The following is a 21,399-nucleotide window of genomic DNA, read 5'->3' on the forward strand; positions in this document are numbered from 1 at the left end:
GAACACACGTAGGGACTGATGTTGCGCACATGCTGCGTTATGCTGTATTTCAGCGCTTGCAAGTTATCAGGATGATCCCGATAAACCCTGTCTTTCAGAAATCTCCAAAGTCAGAAGTCACAGAGGGTCAAACCAGGTGAACGAGGTGGCCATGCAGTGGGAAACGCATGGCGTTTCCGTAAAATGTTCTAGAAGAATCTCCTATAAGGATTGATTGATATGTTAATAGGCTCCATCTTGGATGATAATGACTGAATCTATTTACAAGCGCTGTTGCTGTAGCTGTGTTACAACAAAATTGATGATCGTATTGCGACTCAGCAGTGACTGAGCAGGTCACAGGACCCGACCGGCGAATGTCCGTAAAGAAGAAAAATGGTCTAATGATAAACGAAGCTGTAAAACTCGAACCATACAGTAAATTTGTGAATGTAAAGGAATCTGTTGGATTGCATGCTGGTTTTGTGTAGCCCATACCCGGCAATTGTGGTATTCACAGCTCCGTTCAGGTGAAAATGAACCTCGTATCCCCCACAAAATCATCCACGGTTACGCAGCGTCCGACTCCACTCGAAAAAGGAATGTTAAAGCGAATATCAGTCGACTTTCAAAGTCCTGAGGGCGTCAGTCTTGTGTCAGGGTTATTTTTAACGGGTAGAAATGCAGAATCTTTCGTACAGTTGTGTAAGCCACATTCGTGGCCTGCTCCACAACGGCAGTAGCAATTTCATTCACTTGTTGTGAACTGGTTTATTTTGCGACCTCTGCCAGATCTAACTCACAACGATCCTGATTCTTCAGAACGACTATTCATTCATTGCAGAGCACATGTAGATAGTGAACCTCGTCGAAATTTGTTCAGGTTACGAAATTTGTGGAGTGCAGTAACAGCATTGCAATTGTTTAGGTAGTACAGTTCCACGAGCAAAGCATGTTCGGAAGGTTAGTGCCATCACTGTGGATGGTATTAATCACCAGAATGATGGGAAAAAATCCCGTGTCCATCTACCTAAAACCGTCCAGGCACATGCCGAGTTGCATGATATGCAAATTCAATATATTTGGTGTTTACAACGTCCCCTGGTGGTGAATGAATTTTGGCACTAGTCTTTTTTTTTCTTTTTTTTTTTCGCTTTCAGATATCGCTTTTGCATGAGGCACAATGTATTCCTAAAATGTTTCTCCGCATTTGGTCTTAAATAGGGATATTTTAATTTTGATCACCCTATAATACGAAGTGAGGAACATTTTATTAAAATATACTGATAAAACTCGCCAATTGTTTTTAAGGTAATCGATAATTTCTTTTGTATTACATTACATACTGATATAGTAGTATGTAACATTTGAATTATAACCATTGAGTAGTATAAACAATAATTTTATCTATTGTTTCATAAGGGAAAACATCGCCCATAAATAGCAGTTTGAAAATATCTACTATCTATGAATACTTAAAATTGTGATAAATCATGATACTCCTATATTTTAAATTGAAAAAAGCAAAGATATTGATGGTAATGAAGCAGCCCCGTTTTTATTCAAGAATTTAAAAATATATTAATTGAATAGGATTATATTAATGAAAGATTATTAATTTATCAAACAAGTGTTCGTTTTTTTGAAGTTAAGGATGACGTGGTACTTATAACAGGACTTTATCGAAACCGAGATGGTATCTATGTAATTGATGTGATGAAGATGAAGAACCGATAATTGAGCTCAGCAGTAATTATCAGATAGCTAAAACATGAAGAAACCAATAACGAAACAAAAAAATAATAAATAAACAAATTAAGAATTTAAGACAACTAAAAGTAAAGAACAAAAGAAACATAAAACCTGTTATATACACCGGAAGCTCCCAACCTGACAATTTTCAAAATTTAATATTAAAATATAGGATTAAAATGAACTCTTCCAACACATTAAACAAACTCTTTAGCATCATATAAACAAACTTTGATTAAAAAAATGAAATCAACCGTTACAGAAACTGCATTTTTTTTTGTTTAGTACCAGCAAATGATTATTATTACCTACATGATATTAAAGCACTGCGTATGAAGCTCTCAAAGGTACGTGTAAAGTTGTGGTCTTCTTATACAGGCGAGTACGGCACAAAATAAGTATTTATACAAACTATTCTGGATATTTTAAAGTATGTTAAAAATATTCATCGTTTTATACATCCCGTCGCCTTGTAAGTGGATATATACAATAAATAAATAAATAATGCAGCTTTAAAGATTAAGGGACAAAAAACTGATAATGATTTTATGACTGTTTGCATATATAATAAATTTTTTTTTGAACATATAATAAAAATATCCATTAATCTCTCGATTTCCCCCTTTCTTTTCTTTAAATCCGTATAGATTTATGTTACTTTTGATAGTTTTGCATGTAATTATGCCCGTGTGAACACCATACCTGGCGCAGAGATACACTCTAAAGTGCCTAGCTTAGAAGACTCCTTTATATTTACATAAACTCCTATTTACATATTCTATTCTCAGACACACATAGAAAAGGAAGTGTTTCAATGCATTTTTGCTAACGAATTTAATGTATCCATCAGTGTTTATAAAATGCACTTTTCGTGATTTCAATCTAAGACTTCCATACACCCATTTCTTCCAATGTTGCAGTTTACTATCCCTGTTCCAGTTTATGCTTTTCTAGCCTTTAAAACAGTAACCTCGGAAAAGTTTCATTAAAAGGATGTAAAGAAGCTAAAGATTGATGCTTACCTGGTTTTTCTCTCTCTTTCATTTTCTTGCGTGACTGAAAAATAGGTTCTTAAACATATTAGTTCAGCATCAGGTAAAGTAGACCGATCAATTTTCTATAGTTGCTTACTGGTTTCAAATCAAATAGTCCAGTGCACCTTCTACAGAACATCTTAATGAAATGATATCGGTGAAGACTACTTAAAAGTTTGATGTTCAGTCCATCTGATAAGCTTCTGTGAACTGAAAGTCTAACAGGAGGGACGACTAGTGTGTGTAATGAGCACCATTCCCTATTTATTGGCTCTATCTATTACGTACTATATTTTTAAGGTTGTGTTTCTTAATCTATATGTTTCGGAAATGATATGTCATTACTATTTTGTAATATATTCAGCACCTTAATAATAATAATAATAATAATAATAATAATAATAATAATAATAATAATAATAATAATAATAATAATAATAATCACGGTACTTACTGGCCGTTGAAGATCTACCGTGTATTTTTAATTTTCTGAACCGTAATTTAAGGATAAAGTGGTTAGTCTTATGTAACACATACTGTATTGCTAACTTTTAAAGTAAAAATATTCCTTTCTCACCAATTCAATCACCATATATATTGGTGTAGGTATGATACGCCTCATCTATCGAGTGAGGATACCTCATTCGATAGATTGAACTAAAATCAGCTACACTGCGTACCTGAGGAGTGTGAAACGACTCAATTGGTCAGATGATTCTCGTTACAATTGTTCTACGCTGATAAAAGGCCAAAAGGATAATGAAAGGTGACTGACAAACAGAGACACCATGTTATCTAACATTAAATTATGCGATTCTTCAGGAGATAAATTAAGAACTATAATTCTCAGAACTACAAGACAGAAGATTGTACGGTCTAATCAATGTTAACAATTCTATCAGTAACAACATTAAAGAAAAAAAAAAAAAATTCACGGATTCAGTCAAGAAGCTAGTCTGTTCTTAATGATTAAAACGAAGAAATTCAACTTGAAACTTCCAAGAGATTTTCTATAAACTACTCTCGAATACTTCTACAAAATTACTCTTCAGACTACCGATGTGATTGCTTACTCCTCTGAGCCTAAGTCTAAGCCCCATGATCTAGTCTGCATCTTCTCGCAGATTCCCATTACTACCTGAAGAAATACCTCTTAGTTCACAGATTACAATATGTTGGAGGTAAATATTTTTGTAAGAAAATAGAAATCTTTGCATTTTTCTCTCTATTCTTGTTACTCATTAACGATTAAGTTTTTTCAGTTTTCATTTTCCTATTTCTTTTTTTATTTTATTTTATTTTAATTTCTACACTATTTATACTTCATTTTTATTTTAACAATACTACACCTTTTAATATTACACATTATTTTAATATATTACACATTAAGAGAATGTAGTATATAAAGATGTATAGTATCTAAACACACAAATATAATAATAATAATATATTGGGAGCTTAGATCTGCATTCTTCGTAAGTAATGAAAAGAATTTGTTCTATGATTTCAAATCAAATTCCTTCTAAGGTAAAAAGTGAATAATGTTTGAATAAATCTTAGATTTTCCACCAGTCTTCTTTCTCACGTCGCCGTGTTACTTTTGCGTTGTGATCCAAACCGATGCTGCTTTCAGCATTAACCAGGCGGTCGAAGCGTTAAAACCTAGGATTCTGTTCCACACATCTCCCGTATATGCCTCTACTTCGATCGCCACAACTTCCTTGCACTTCCGCTAACACGTCTCATACTTCGGGTAGGTTCTGGTCAACGTTGTTGATCCCTTCCGCATGATTAACACGAGAAACCCCTTTCACCCGTAATCATTTTTCCAGATTAAAGCTGTGTGCAGTCAGCCGTATTTTATTTATGAGACCATTTCTTATAAGTAATATTCTTCATTAGATTAATTTGGCCCAAACATTTCAGCGCAAAATTCGATTGGAGACACATGCTTCACGTACGCAAGCACGCACACACATAGAAGAACTATGAGAATCCAGAAGACGGTCGGAAAGTATCTGGTTATAACATATGCTCATTATAAATTTCTGGAAATTCAAAAGATATTTTAAAATTAAATCGCAAATAACATAATTAAGTTTATTCCCTGTTATCTTTTATACTGCATTTCAATTACGTTAACACATACATTAATCGTGTTCACAATTTCTAAACAATTCTGAAGAGAAAGCTTTTTTGCAGGAATTTGATAACTACGGGAATTCATACTTCGAACGTGTTTTAATGAACCCTTTAAATAAACGGGGCGTTTGTAAAAGTAAACAAAAGAGTTGAATCTCAACATATCATGCACAACTCGCCACTGTCCAATTCCAGTTTATTTTAATATACTTATATTATTAATAGATTTAATCATTTATTTGCATGAAGCACTTTGATTAAAAAAAAGTAGAAAATCAATCCATTACGATTAATGATTATTGGACATTAAAATGATAGTGCTGGAAAAACAAACGTAAAGAGGAATACTTGCTGAAAGTTATTAAACTTGTTTGGTCTCAAGTAGGATTAAGGGCCTTGCATTATTACATGTTAACTTGAGTTCACCATTAATAACACAGGTTGTGTTGAAATCTGCGCAAACGACTACCTTACATTAGTAGATGTAGATATTAAATTGTCTCTAAAACGATCAAAATTGCTCATTATAACAAACATAATGAACCATAAAAATAAACACGTACAGAAAAAATATGTCTGTATTTAATATTATTACATTAATTGTACATAACGTAACACGAGTAGAATCATACTTTTATTATATAGAGCATTTATTACATCTGCTGTTTGCTGCACCTCCCTATTTTGCCAAATGATTAACGTTTCTGCTCTCTATTTCCCTGGGTTCAAATTACTCAGCAGGGCTATGAATATCTTTAGATACAGTAGGTAGATAACTTTAATCCAAAGTCAGACCACCATCCTCCTCAACGAAGTCTTGAAGTGTCTTGATAAAATACAATATTTAGTTCTAGAGTAGGGTTTCGTGATTATCTATTATTTTTACTCGAATTCTTTTGATCATTTTCTCTGATACCCTTCGATCTTCATTTGTTCATACTTCCTTTCTTGCAGGAGGAAGCTATTTTAAAAACAGGACTGAAACAAAAATTACGTCATTAAAAAAAGCAATCTTATTTTTTTGACATGCCGATGCTTTTTTTCCTTTGTTTTCCAGCTTAGTCGCTTCCATACTTTTCATGCTGTTGGTAAAACATGCTTGTTCCTCTCTGTCTTTGTTCTTCGTGCCATTCAATTTCTTTATACAGAAAGCGCGCCAAATTAGGAGCAGTTGATTACGTTAAAGGAAACCCATTAGTCCAGATAAATGGAGATGGAGGAATGCAGATGCTGGGTCATTGTCGGTCCTAAGAGAATCGGTGAATGTGCTGCTGCTGCTGCTGCTACCTGTCCGTTTTTTTTCTTTTCTATTCTTTGCGCAATCTTCCGCAGAAGTGTGAAACCTTAAAGAACGAATTAATTTCGGATTGGGCGCTGGAACAACAAAAAAGCGTAGATTTATTTCTTTATATGAAAATTATTTTCATGTAGTAGTAAATAAAGCGTCTTCATTTGTATATGTAATCATTTATAATCAGAACTTCACCAGAAGTTCTGATTGCAGGTATACAGCAAAACATTATTTTAAAAACTAAATAAATAAAAGATGTTCTTTAAAATTGCTCTGAATATTTCCCAAAGAATGCAAGGAACTGTATTTAAAACAGATTTAAAACAGATTTAAAACTACATTAAGTAGTGTACGTTTTAATTGTATGAATGCACTTACCGGCGATTAGGAAGAGTGTAGACTTCGTCTACACTCTTCGATTATATAGTTTTGTATATCTACCAATATATAAAAATGTTAGAGCTAAATCAGTACTACTGAGGAATAAAAAATACATTTGAAAGAGAGAGAGAGAGAGAGAGAGAGAGAGAGTTCTCTATGGCATTGAACAAGAATTTTTAATAATAATAATATCCATCCGCAATACTTACAGTCTCTTAAGGCCCACTTTCCGCTTTGTATCTTTGGCTTGCATAATCATAATTTTAAGAAAAGCTACTGGATAATTTTATGCCTTAATATATATTTTTGCATGCAAATTAGGTGAGTTCATCTGATTAGTTTGCTTCATTATGGTTGTAAAACCGGATTTCCTTTTAAAAAACCCTTCAAACCTGGATAACACAGGTTCTTCAAAATTTGAAGAAAAAATGCCAGAATATTCACTCTAATTCATCCGGAGGTGATAGGGTTTTCTTGACCAAGAACTCGGTTTCTTATGGTAAATGAGACATACCTAGAAGAACAAGCACAATTAATAATTAAACTTAATAAGACTTTTACTTGCGCATTTTTATTAGCATAGAATTTTCACCACAGTATCAAGGGTATCTTCAGTGTGACTTTCAAATTAAACAACTAAAACAGAAACGAAAGTCTTACTAAAGATTCCCTTCACAGTATAACGAAAATTTTCTGCTAATAAAAAACTGCTTAAGTAAAATTAGTATTAAGTTTAATTAATTGTCGTAGCCTACTTTCCAATTCGTTAAGTTAAACATGTTTACAGAAATTGTGCAATAACCTCATTGCCTTTTGCTGCTTTGTTTTGTGCGTCATTCCAAACCACCAACCGTCTTCCATAGCAATGCAAAACCACCTTGCTATGGAGGATGGTTGGTGAAAAAATACAAAATTAACTTCTAGGCAAACAGAGCATGCAAGTAACCTCCTCAGGAGGAGAGTGAAAATCATCAGTAGAATGGCAGCTATTAAAAATTATCATGCATACCATTAAAGTACTGATCTTCAGAAGGCTTCCGTTTTTCTTCTTATTTTACTATTTTCTGCTTTATATTTTCACTGTATTTTTAAAATGTAATTTATTTGATTGAACTTATTTAGTACGCAGAATAAAACATAAAAATCGAATTTGTACCGTAATATTTCCATAGAAGTATGTTCACTGCTCATATAAAATAGGAGGTAATTAAAATAAGTACAGGGTGTTCGGGATAAATTTGACATATTTATAATTAATTATATTTTTCCGTAAGTTACATGTATTAACACACACTTCTCTTCATTTAAAAGTTTGGACCCTTCTTCATTCATATACAAGATGTCAGAAAGGATGGATAGCTGGAACCCACCTGAATCATGGAAGAGAATAACTTGTATCATGATGATTCGTGCCCGCCATCAAAATAAGGATATTACGACTGCTGCCCAATGCTCCCTGAATACAGTAAAAACAATCAGGCATGAACTAGAGACTTGCAATGGTGACTACGAGGATGTAGCAAGAAGAAAGATCCCTAGCAGACGATCTGATTGCGTTCGTACAGCAGAATTCCTCGCAAATCTGCAGGAACAGGTGTTGAAGAACCCTGGCATTGGAATTCGGGCTTTGTTCGTGGAGTTGCTAACTGTAGTCAAGCCCTGGATAACAAGGGTAGCCAATGGTAGGCCGTATGTATGGCAGCAGGATTCGGCCCCTTGCCACACCTCTGGGAAAAGTCAAAAATGGTTGTCTGAAAATTTCTACGACTTCACCAGTCCAAATGTTTGGCCTCCAAACTCCCCAGACCTTAACCCCATGGATTATTTTGTATGGGGCGCAGTTGAAAAAGACACCAATCGCACTTCCAGTAATACAAAAGCCCAGTTAATGGATAAAATTAAAACAGTTTTTGCGGCCCTTCCCAGGGAGACTGTAGCATCAGCTTGTTCGAGGTTCCGAAGCAGAATTGAAGCTGTGATCGATGCTAATGGTGGTTATTTTGAGTAAATCTTGTTGATAGTATTGTAATTAACTCTGCCTGTAATGTTTTTTTGTCAATTCATTAAATTTAATAGATACAAAGAAGATTTTCTTTTTCCTTACGAAACTGTCAAATTTATCCCGAACACCCTGTATGTGCTTTAAAAATAGCGAAACCACCGATCTAAATCACTAATGCCCACAATCAAAGAACGTTTCCCTGAGCTCGTCAGCTCTACTCGGCAGCAGAACATCCAGGAAATACAACATTTGGCTTTGTTGAAATGATCTGTCTTTCATTTCGGATTAGTACGAAAGGGAGCTTAATAATTGCTTTTCAACTGAAGATGAGTTAGCTAGTCTCATACAGCTAGCAGGATTTCTGGCACGTAAACTAGAGGAATCCAACATACGCGAAAGGTTGCAAATGCTACAGCACGGCAGTGCAGTATGGAGACAAGAGGTTAAGAGGAAAGCAGGAACCTATTGATTTGTTCCCTCATTCTGCCTTTGAGGGAAAACAGAATGAGAGATGTTCTAAAGGATAGCTGTAGACCTAATGAAAGAGAAATTAGAGAATGAACTGTGTGTGTGTGTGTGTGTGTGTGTGTGTGTGTGTGTGTGTGTGTGTGTGTGTGTGTGTGTGTGTGTGTGTGTGTGTGTGTGTGTGTGTGTGTGTGTGTGTGTGTGTGTGTGTGTGTGTGTGTGTGTGTGTGTGTGTGTGTGTGTGTGTGTGTGTGTGTGTGCAGGGAAGTGATAACAAGTTCAGTTGAACTTTGCTCTTGAAAATAGAAAAGGAATAAGGCGGAAACGTCTGTGAGAGAATGAGTAGAATGAATTGGCCAGAAAGAGATAGAAAAATCATAAATTAACCAGATTGCCATCTTCTGAATGGTATAAAGTATTTTAGGAAGGTTTTTGGATTTTTCTTGGGATAAATAAGACAGGAGTGCGTTTCGATAGCACTGAAGTTCAGAATGCTCTTCTTGCCCCAGCTTGCATAATGCGGATTGCCCAATGAAGAATGGGGTGTATTGTCACTAGCAAGGCTATGGATAATATTTCTGATCGCTGAAAGGGGGTGATTTATGTACAGGATGAATCCAGAGAGAGAGAGAGAGAGGTTAATGCAATGAGCCTTGGGTTACATTGGTACTAATGAGGGAATCTGATCAACAAAAAAGTGAGACATTTATCAAAACATGTAGTGAACTAAAAAGGAAGGCTGTAATCCAGCTGAGAAGAATAAAATACAATCCATGAGATGATAGTTTGATGAGCATGCGTCTGATCTTGATTAAATTAAACCTGATCAGATACCTTATTTATTATGGCCTTATCCTCTTCAGCAGTAATTTCCTAATCAATCCCACTTTCATTCTCTTTACTAAAATTAAATAAACTTGGTGACAAGATTTTGGCAGAAAACACAACTGAGTAGACAGTTCTCAGTTGCTACATATGTAGAAAAATTTATCTGAATAAACTATGATAATATTGAAAGAATGCAAGCTGCGGTACGTTAAAACGATAATAAAAATACTTTTTCACTACTTTTTTCTCCATACTCCTAATCAGGTTCTTAATCATTGTACGTTACGCTTTCAAGCAGCCCTACACATTTTACCGCGTAAGCTTCCGTAACCGATAATCCCGCGGAATAGGTTGGTTGCTCCTTATTCCCGGTAGTATTCCATGTCATTCCATGCGAGTGTTCACGGGGCCGGTTTGCATGCTTTGCGGGAGAAAAAACCCCAGGATAAACTGGGGAATAACCCTGCTGACCACGTCCAAGACCGGCTAACTTGGCTATGGTTGAGGAAAATCCTTAAGCTCCTCACGTCAAAGTCGTCAGTTGAGAAACGCGTAACCACTAGGCTAACCGCGCGGACATAGGTTCTTAATGAAAGTGATAAATAAAGCGGAACAGTGTAATTTTGAAAAAAAAAAAAAGAAGAAGAAAAATTCTCGTATTGGGATTCCGAAGTGTTCTTCCTTAACTATGAACATGAAAGTAACGTAGGTTATTCTTGTCAAGAAATTACGTTCTGCTTGTCATTCTATTTTACTGCACCTGAAGAATCTTCTGCCATCGACATAACTCTCATTATCTCCATGGGTTTACCTCCCATTCCTGAAATCTCACTAATGGTCAAAACTAATCTATAAAAAGAGTCTCTTCATAATGTATGGCAATACATACATCTTGTGAAGAATAGTACTTCTTGTCATCACGAGATACAAAGGACGGAGTTCGCTGTTCTGCATTACAAATACCTTAGTCATGAAGATACTTCACGCGCATGTTTCGTTTGCTTATTCTAGAGTAGCATATTGAAAGCAAAAAAAATATAATTTCTTTTCAGATATAATATCCTAAGCACAGTTGTCGTGTTATACTGAACGAGGAAAACGAAAATTTTCTAGCTAAAACACTGGCAAACAACCATACTTAAACCGTAGCCTGCTCTTAGCATGAGACGAAGTGGTTTATTCATCTACTAACCACCGATAAATATATTGCTGCTATAAAGGTAATAATTGGTATTAACAAAACTGAGCGTTATTGTGTACTTAGCACACACACACACTAATACGCAGAATATACGCATACTTGAACATACATTACCAACTTTGTACTAAAGCAGAAGCACGCAACAGCTCGTTTCAGGAAGGGGGGGGGGAATAGTCTTTCCGCATGAGACTGAGTAACGTGATCACTTTCATTTCACAAAATCTGTTCGCGTTAATAAACATAGAGTTCAATGTTCTTATATTACATCGCCACATAGTAATGTTATAAAGCTGTATAGAAAGAAAATGCCGATTTTCAGATGTCAGGTCGGAGTTCTGCGAGAGAAATTAGAACCGGTAATAGAGATGTGGCTTCTTGACATGAAGAGAAATGAAAAGTGAAATAAACGAACCTTCCAAATCGGAAAAGTATTTGAGAGAAACAGTAATCTCGTACACAGCGATAGTTTAATGGGCGCTAAGTTATAGTCAAATCCATTAGAGACGCTTCAGTTTGTTGTTGATTTTGTCAACGAATAGCTTACAAATGTGTGTGTGCGTGGACGCTGGTGCTTAATTAACACCTTCAACTAAGGTAATGCCCGACGTATTCAAGAAAGCGAACTTCGAATGTGAAGCTGCGTGAGATTTGAAAACTTAATGAGGAAAACGAAGCTTTTCTCTTGAAATATTCCAGCTGTTGCATCAAGAGCTCATTAGTTTAATTGCTTAAAGTCTAGCGATACTGTAGTTGCCTGGTACGTTGTTAATGTCAATCGCGAAACTACACTCAATTAATTCAAGAGAACAGCTACCGAGGTTAATCGTTGACCCGTGTATTTGCATGCACATCCTTCCTAAATTATTAGGGATATTAATCTTAATAATGCTTCAAAACAACGCTTTTAAAAGAAATTGTCAATCACAAAGATGAACAATGATTCTGTTTCTCAGACAAAGGTAAGAATTCTTTGTGGATTTTCGATAATGTTTATATGAATCCCACTCACAGACGGTTGAACATTAGTACTATGACTTAGTAATATCCCATAATCTGACAACCTTCCTCCGGAGACCAAATATGAAATTTGTGAAACACAGTTGTCCCAATAATTTTTGCAAGAAGAGAATTGAGGCTCGTGCTTTCAAATGATATAAATGGTATGGACACGTCTAGAGAATGAGAGAAGAATAGTAACCATTAAGAATTATGAGTTGTTCACTCTCTAAAAGAATAAAAAGAGAAAGGCTACGTGGAGAGGCACCATTATGAGAGCAATAGAGAAAAGAGGCTTACAGGATGAGGATTATAAAAATCGTATTGAATGAAATCTGAGAACAGGCAGTTGCTGACAAGCGTAAAAGCCTGAAAAAAAGCAAAACCTAAATAGCCCCTTTCTGATGTATAAAAGAATAACTTTCAAACTTCACATCGATTAATATCACGAAAAAAAAGCTTCCATTCTGATTCTTTAAAATTCATCTCTCTTAACCTCAAGTTACGATCAAGACATTAATATGGTTGAAGAAACATATACTACCGCATAGTAAAAGTACAACTTTATTTTGATAAGCGCCAGTGGTTGACAGATTACTTTTCTCTGTACAGCCATCAACCAACTAAAAGTTGATCTCGCCTTTTTGATATAAAGTAGCGAACAAATTAATCCGAGCACTCACATTTTAAAGAAAACTTTTAATTTTGCAAGAAATTAAGAACAAAAATTAAACTCCAACTTTACCTAATACGTTATATGAGCTACCTCCTCTGTTCCTAATAAATTCATTAATTCGTTTAGGCATGGAATCTACCTACATAGAACACATTTTTCTTATTTCTGCATCTCTAAACCATACGTTTATAATGGACTGTATTAAGTTATCCTTCGTATGACAGTTTCATTTTCCAAGTTTCTTTGTGTACTATGCCCACAAATTGTCTATTGGGTCAGGAGAGTTACCTGGCCAATGAAGCAATTGGATGTTGTGATTTTTGAGGAGATATTTCGCTTTTTTATGTGTAACATGGAGCAGGATCCTGTTGGAAGATGAGTTCTTTGTGTTTCTGGATCTGTGAGAGAACACTCTTTTCTCTAATATTTTTATGTATTCAATTTTCGTCATACCGTCAACAGGCAAAAGTGATCCTGGACTTTAGTTTAAAACAACCCCAGAACATCTTTAAATTGGGTGATTACATCTTGTTGAAGGTGGACGGGAGAAGTTTTCTCAGTCGCTGATTGCGAACATAGGGTACTCGCTCTCCTTGGACAAGGAAATGGCTCTCATCTGAGAATATGACCTCCTTCCACTTCTCAACGTAGGACCGTTGAGAAGTGGAAGGAGGTCATATTCTCTCTGGTTCCAATCTTTGTCTACGGAAGAATGATCCAAAATTCCCATTGATCGCTATCGTACGCTTGCATAAAGTATGCCACATAGGATTGCTATAATCATCGCAGAGAAAGGTGATCCTACATCTTATGAAAGTCGGGCATAGCTGTTTTTTCCTCATAATATAATGTCCGTTGACTTCTTTCCAAGTAGTGTACCTTTAGGTGTGAGAGCTGAATTTCATTCTCAGGTGTGAGGCCATCATCCCGTTTATTGGAAAAATAAAAAGTAGTAAGATATTATTATTACTTTTTCCTAATCAATTTATTACAAAGTTGAATTTTTTTCATGGAGTGCATTCTTTGCAATTTTCCCCTTCAACACGTAGACATCCTTAGAGAAATTTCATCTAATTGATAGTTTTTCCTCTTTGACAAATAGTTTCAAGATCTGTACTTTGCATAAAGAAGAAAACTGGTAATAGATTCAGATAAAGAAATTAATGGCAGAATCCAGAAAATCGGGAAACTGTTTCTATGTTTGCATACTCTTAAGAATTTTGCTTATTTGTTTAATTTATTTAATTAACAGCCAATCGATTACTGAAATGTGACATTTTAAAATGAAATCTGTATTTTATCGACACGAAAGAATTTCATTCAGTTGTTACGCCTGAAATATATTGCTGTGTTATGGCGAGTGACAATGTTAACAAAATAAGCAATTGACGACTTTCGCAAAACTGTGTAAACGCTTATTAAATTCGTTAGGTCGGTCTATATCTGTGTACGTATTCGTACACAGATACACAGTAATAAATTCCATTCATCCAGAGCTGGGAGTTGTTACATTTTCGTAAGGATCCCAGAAATCAAACCTTCAGGTTACAAGACTAAAGGTTTGATTTCTGGGATCCTCAATTATCCTTATTATTTTTACGGCTATTTCGCCTGCTTTCGTTTAGGAGTACCCCTTTTTTAATGTCATTGGCTCTTTACTCAAGAATTCTTAGGGCATTACTGATGTATTATAGAGACAGATGTATGCAGAAAGGAAGAAAATTTTGACATACCTTTTTGGGATTTTGTTGGCTGTCTTCTTTCCGCGATATGTGTACTTCTGCTGTTAGGCTGCTAAAGGGAAGGGGAGTTTTGGAAAAAGTGGGGGGTTTGGCAATGCGGGAGAATTAATTTGGAAAAAACTGGGTTTTTTATTATATATATATACATAATATTGTTATTAGGGATGGGTGGAGTGCTTTTTTGGAGCGGGAGAGATGAAAGAGGGGAAGGGTTTATGGGAAAAGGGGGGGTTAGTGGTGGGAGTTAACGGGGTGCGAGCAATTTCGACCGCCCGTCGTCTTTGGAACTCATAGGAGAAGTGTAAGTTGTCATGTTTCTGAACAGAAACATACTCCCTAAATCGGCAATGCCATAATATTAGACATACACGACAATGAAACAATGCTTAGAATATCGGAAACGATAGTCATAAAATGTGACGAAAACTCAATCAACGTCCACCGACCCTACATAATCTCCGAGTGTTGGAAGCTCCATAACATAAAAATTAGGTCATAAAAATTATATATATATATATATATATATATACTTCTGCCTAACAGCAGAAGTATGTATATCGCAGAAAGAAGACAACCAACAACATCCGAAAAAGGTATGTCCAAATTTTCTTCCTCTATTACAGGTAACCCTCGTATAACGCTGATGTTAGGTTCCATAGAAATGCCGCGTTATATAAATCGCGTTATGCGAGATTCAGATCACATATAAAAAGTAGGATAAGGTTTTGAAATCGTTTTTTTTTAATTATATAAACAACAATGACATATTCAACAAAAATAGATTTTTATTTAATTCAGGTAATTCATGTAAGTTAAGAAAACATATAAACTATGAAACAAATACATAGTATAAACTTATAAAATTATAAATTTTACGTAAACTTCATTGCACATAATGAATAAATGTTTTAGCCAAAATAAAATAAAGTGCATATTTTAATCGTCATCACTATCTTCAAAAACAACATTTCGTAGATGTTCTTTATTTACGAGGGACTGGACGTCGTCCTCACTTGAAATCTCTTGGGCATCATTATTATAATTCTCATCGCATACTTCTGCTGGTTTAGTTATCAAGAAGTCAGTAATAAGACCTTGCTTAGCACTATGCTGCAGTTGTTTTTTATTAAGTTCATAATATGGAACTAACCAAATATCCAATTGTCTCGTGAATTTTCCGGAGCGCTCCATTGAGGAATCATTATCCGTAAAATAACTTCCTAATTCTCTTGCCAAGTCCAATCCTTCTGCTAATTTCTGTAAACTTTCCCCGCCAGTTGGTCGACGTCATCTATTAACTGTACCAGTTCCTCCTCATTTAAATCTGTTTCCCCATCAATTAATTCACTAATTTCGTTTTCAACCATATCGCAATAGCCTTGTAAGTGGCCATTAGTATAAAAATAAAATTTTTACATAAAAAAAGTATTACATATTGTATGTAACTTACCAGAAAATAAAGTGCTCAGATAACACACTTATGATTTTTAATGCGCTTTCCTAGCAGAAAAAAACGAAGACAATTTTCAACAATAAACACTTTATACGGTAAACCATTGACGTACGTGCGTGCTAAAAGGTATTTTCCCTAATACAAATTCGCTACTTATAACTACATGCGCTATACGGGCAGACGCAAATTTAACGAAGATAAAATTTGATTTTTAAGTCGCACGGCGAAAAATATAAGAAAAGATAAAGCGGTACTACAATTTGTAGACCGTGTTATATCGAAACAGCGTTGTATAAGTACCGCGTTATAAGAGGGTTACCTGTATTTCTGCATACATCTGTCTCTATAATACATCAGTAATGCCGTAAGAATTCTTGAGTAAAGAGCCAATGACATTAAAAAAGGGCACTCCTAAACGAAAGCAGGCGAAACAGCCGTAAAAATAATAGTTTTGTTAAGAGAAGTAACATGGGAATTTTCCCAGAAATAATACCTGGAATTTCTTATGTTCAGTAAAATTTGTTCAGCCAATTCATTTTTTTCAATCGCACAATTTTATTGGTAAAATGGGGCAAAAAAAACATTCACAATCTATAGCAATAATTCATTCCATTCTGGGTGGATGGCGTTTAATGAAAGCTGATATTTAATTTTTACTCTGACAGTACACATTTTTCTCTTTTGCATTTTACCAGTACTGTAGCGCTCAAGCGTTCCAAACGAATTGCCTTATCCAAAATCTTACATTATGTACTGCAATGGGATGAGAGCAACCACGTCGAGCCAAGTGTCAAAACGTAATTCTACCTTCTTTCTACCTCCTCACATCGCTTCCTCTCCATATGTCTGGACATCTGATAACAATCGATGTCCAGAAAAAATAAGATTACGTTTCTCTTATTGGCTTGCCTTACTCCTTTAGGCTTTCCAGGTACAAATACGTCAAATCTCTATAGCTTTCCTCAGCCTCCACAAAAAGTTGGTCGGCTCAAGATACTGCCTCTCATAAATACAGCTTTTAGCCTTGTATATAAATCTCAAATCCATGCAACCTTAGAATGTTTTTTTTATATTTTGAATGATATAATAATAATAATATTTGGTACTACTGGCAGTCTATTAAGACCACGACCTGTCCATGCTAGCTTTCGTAATAAGAATTTTAGGATAAGGTAATTTTGATTTCACCGGACTTATTGAGGTATTACTTGATCAGATGTAGGTTATATCCATTATAGAAAATATTACGTGTGTTCTCTTTGGGATTTGTCTTGTTGCAGGATGGAAAAATCCCAATATCCGTATTGGAGGAGTCATGAGACTGGTTAAGTAACTTTCTGAAAAGCCTTGAAGAATATTCACGTCTTATATGGGTTTCGAACGGTCTTTCCACCCAGTTGTCATCTGGTGTTGTGCACCGAAACTTTCCCTGATAATTTTTGATGCTATTGAGAAGTGGGCAGTCCATTTGGTAGATGGCGCCACTCTCTCTCGCTTACTCTTATTCTAGTCACTTTCTTATATACCTTTGGTTTCTATCTTTCCATCTTCCATAAAACCAGCCACTGCTGATCAGCATTCATATATGTTTCAAACTTTAACAAATCGGCTTGACGTCTTCGTCTTTCATCCCATCTACCTATGTCTTGAGGAACAGTCTTCCGCACAATATTTTGAGTAATGAATACAACTCATATTTGTTCAAGTAATACATCGGCGGGTTCTTTTCTTTTTCTAAACCATTAACCGCCCAACCACACACACACACACACACACACACACATCATTGATTGTTTATATCCAACTCACCATCCTTTCTATGGTGAGTTGGATATAAACGATTTTTAATTTTATATAAATGATATAATTTTTTTTAAATTTTCACCTTAATTTTGATTTCACCGGAACAATTTTAGTGCAACATTCTACAGCATAAATGCCTCAAAAAGATTTCAGGTTCAGTTGTTAATATAATGAAGGATGCGAAACGAGATACTATTACGAAAACGTCCATTTTCATGAATATCTGCATTTATTTCTTTTCTTATTTTTCTTTCATTTGCATTTAGTGGCAAGCCTGAAGATGCACGGTGAAATATCGATGACTAAAATTTTTTGAAAGCACATTTCCATCATCTGAGATTATCGTGATATTTCTTTATTTCATCTCAATTTCAATTCCTCGTATAAAATTCTGTGTTTATCTTCCAGATGAAACAACTTCATTCTTAATGTTGTCAGGTAATGTAATAACATCTTCAGTACATCACTGTTTACAGAGTCATATTTATTTCCTGTCAGAGCGCCGTGCCTTCGCGGCGCGTGTTTTATAATGTTCTGCCTTTAGGTTTGAAAGGTCACTCCGTTTATGTCAATTTCGATCTGCGTGCTGTACAAGGCCATCACCTCATTACTCATATAAAATATTTTTATTAATCTTAATCCTTCATTCCCAGAATTTGCTGAATAATGCGCTAAACTGTTGTGTAAACATACTGTCTGAATTGTTATTGGGCGCATTAGGCTCGCTGTATATGTATCAGCCGGCATCCCTCCAAAAAATAAAAAATAAAATAAAAACTAGAGGAAATGGAACTGTGAGACTAGAGAGTATTGATTGAATAACATTACCGGTATCTTGTTTTACAAAATAATATAAATGACTCCAGCAGATATCGTTTTGCAATTGTTAATTTTGAACTGATCGGAAGAAGCCACCTAGTGGCCAGGTGATACTCGTCAAATATAAGTATAGTTGGACAAAAAAAGGTTCGTAAATCACTCTTATAATATTGACTTCTGGTTCACACGCTGTCAGAGAGAGGGTGGGGAATAACGGTGTCTCTCGGTTAAAAAATGCGAAGGAAGAAATTCGCGAAGTAGTCTTAAAAAATGTATATATATATATAAATTAAAAAAATATGTATATATATATATATATATATATATATATATATATTATATATATATATATATTTCTCAACACTATAACATTTTGAGGAGGAAATATATTTGTATTCCTGGTGAAAATTTTGGAAACACAGAAGAAAGTGGAATCCAACGTATTAATAGTTATAAATAGCTAAGTAGCTACTGTACTAGTTTACGGTTTCACTGAAGAAGCCTCTCCCACAGACATCTATAATTAACCTGAAATAAGTCATTACTTTATTAAATATTCCGTTGTGAATTATTTCCACCTACTTAAATAGTCAGCAAAAAAAGCGAGTTCTGCCAATATAATTTGATAACATCTTATGTGCGCTATATGTGGTTGCGTTTCGGCCTTGCGCGTGACACCTAATGCAAAACATTCGTGTTCTATGCACGTGTCGAGAATTGCCAACAACGACTACTTCTTCTTCAGCCTACAGATCATCAAGAAATGGCAATGTGCCAAAAAAAAGAAGAAAAAAACGAGTTCGATGCGAAAAGAATGTTCCCAAGAAAAGAAGAAAGAGTTGCACAATTTCTTAGATATCTGCGTGTTGTGAAAAGAAACGCAGGTCGATCAAGCGTTTCTTTTACATCTCTACAGGAACGAAGTATTTTATATCACTTCAGAGCATGAGTAAATGACATTTGGAACGACTCCAAGTAGATAAGATTCTCTATCTTGGCACCTCAGCTTACCATGCAAGGTTCCAACTTAGATATGTTTCCATTTTCACAAAACGTCCCGTTTCCTGTAAATTTATTTTGTAATTTATCTTTTTTCCCTGCAGCACCGTTTTGTTTTACTTGAAAACGCAAAAAAACGATTTTGCATTACTTTATATTTGCATGCTTGTGCAGATAACATAGCTCAGCTACCAACATAATCTTGGTGATTGTTCGTGTAAAGCTGTTTACATCCGTTTCAGTTATCTTGACGTGCATTTGTAAAGATAGCCTCTCGCTTTAAATGTAAGCTTGATTCTCTTATTTTCAGCACTTACATATGGCTTAAGTAGTGTACGCGAAACACGATTTCAAAAATACATTAGTGTAAACCGATTAGAATAGATTGCGGTGTTTAGCAGCACTGGATCTGCTAAATATAATGCTCCTCGGTTGTCATGAAAACCTTAGAGCTTCACATGATACCATGGCAATCAAATTTCTTTATATTAATGTAATGAAAATGTTGAAAACGGTTATTTTTAAGACTTTTAAGTAAATTCCGCTTTTAAGCAGTTTTTTTTTTTCAGAATGGAATTCTTTTATAAAAAGCTTCGTGCTCTCCGTCCTTCCAGAGCTAAAACGTCCAAACACAATCGGAACCGTAACCTCAAAGAGTCCATTACTCAATGCAGTCCTTCTGGCTCACCTGGCTCTAGAAGAACTGGATCACCTTGTTCTAGACTAACCGCGTCTCCAAAGTTCATTGATAAGGTAAGTGATTAAAAAAATGTTTCCACACGTTATTCTATGACAATGATAACGTGCTAATGATATCATGATTGCAAACCTCACGTGTATGTAATCGTGTGTAAACTTTACCTGTACATTTATAAGTTTCGATGTTGTTGTTTTTTCATCCACCAAAACGTTGGAACAATTTTAAACACAGAAAGGGGCTTGCGTGAACTTTCTGTACAATAAATCACATGTTTGCGTGATCTTTTCTGCCGCATATATTTCTTCTAAATATATGCCCACCGCAACTTTTGCACGCGAAACATTACTGTTGGATAGCATCTGCCCAGTGGACATCATCTCCGTTCTTTATGCTGCAAGAACTGAGTTTAAATCTTACTGTAAGATAGGTTCTTGTAAATGTCTTTAGGTAATGTTTTAAACCATAAACTTTCTTGTAGAGACCCGATGTGGTTTGAATAATACCGTGTATTTACAAATTTCACCTACTGATCGAATCTAAAATTACCAGAGCTCTCATCACCAGAGATATCATTTTCTGATCACTTAATGAATGTCTCACACTTCGAAATGAATCTTTCTGAACGTTTAGTTAAACACGATACACATTATCGCCAGTGGGCATTAGAGTTACAAAGTTTGTATGTGTTTCTACAGTATCTCTGAAATTCTGTGAATATTTCTATAGTCATTTGAACTTTATCTAACGACCATTTCAAAATATAGATATAAAATTAAGTAGCAAAAATAATACAGTTCACCACAGTTGAACTTAGTTATTTTAGCATGTAGTGTAGAAATAACATTTTTGCCTAATTTGCCATTCAAATTATTCCGTTAAAACTAAAATTGAAATGACAGCAAACGTTAATAATTATCCTGAATACTAAATGTTATTAATTCCTTCCTGCTGTTGCTGGATGATTAGATTACTATTGATGAGTTCGTAATTATTTCTATATCAAATTTTATATCAAAAAATAAAACTAAAAGACAGTTACTTCTGTCTAGCCGAAATGGAACTATGGATACACTTCGAAAAATTCCATAAATAGCTTATTTGATTCGTGATTTCAGTTCATCATTATGTGTGGAAAA

General features: G+C 35.0%; 1 protein-coding gene across 2 annotated transcripts in view; it reads left to right on the plus strand.

Moving 5' to 3' along the window:
• Window positions 1-21,399, plus strand: part of LOC150110657 (Golgi-associated plant pathogenesis-related protein 1-like) — a 125,785-nt gene that overhangs the window by 25,497 nt on the left and 78,889 nt on the right. For both annotated transcript variants that reach the window (XM_090400112.1, XM_090400104.1), the window contains exon 2: window positions 20,133-20,316. In XM_090400112.1, coding sequence (XP_090256238.1) covers window positions 20,134-20,316 — 183 coding nt within the window. In that variant the 5' untranslated portion in view covers window position 20,133. The remainder of the gene's footprint in view (window positions 1-20,132; window positions 20,317-21,399) is intronic.

The sequence above is a fragment of the Typopeltis vanoorti genome, chromosome 1 (genome assembly GCF_054136105.1).
Source record: "Typopeltis vanoorti isolate ZY-2024b chromosome 1, IOZ_Tvanoo_1.0, whole genome shotgun sequence".
NCBI classification, from domain to species: domain Eukaryota; kingdom Metazoa; phylum Arthropoda; class Arachnida; order Uropygi; family Thelyphonidae; genus Typopeltis; species Typopeltis vanoorti.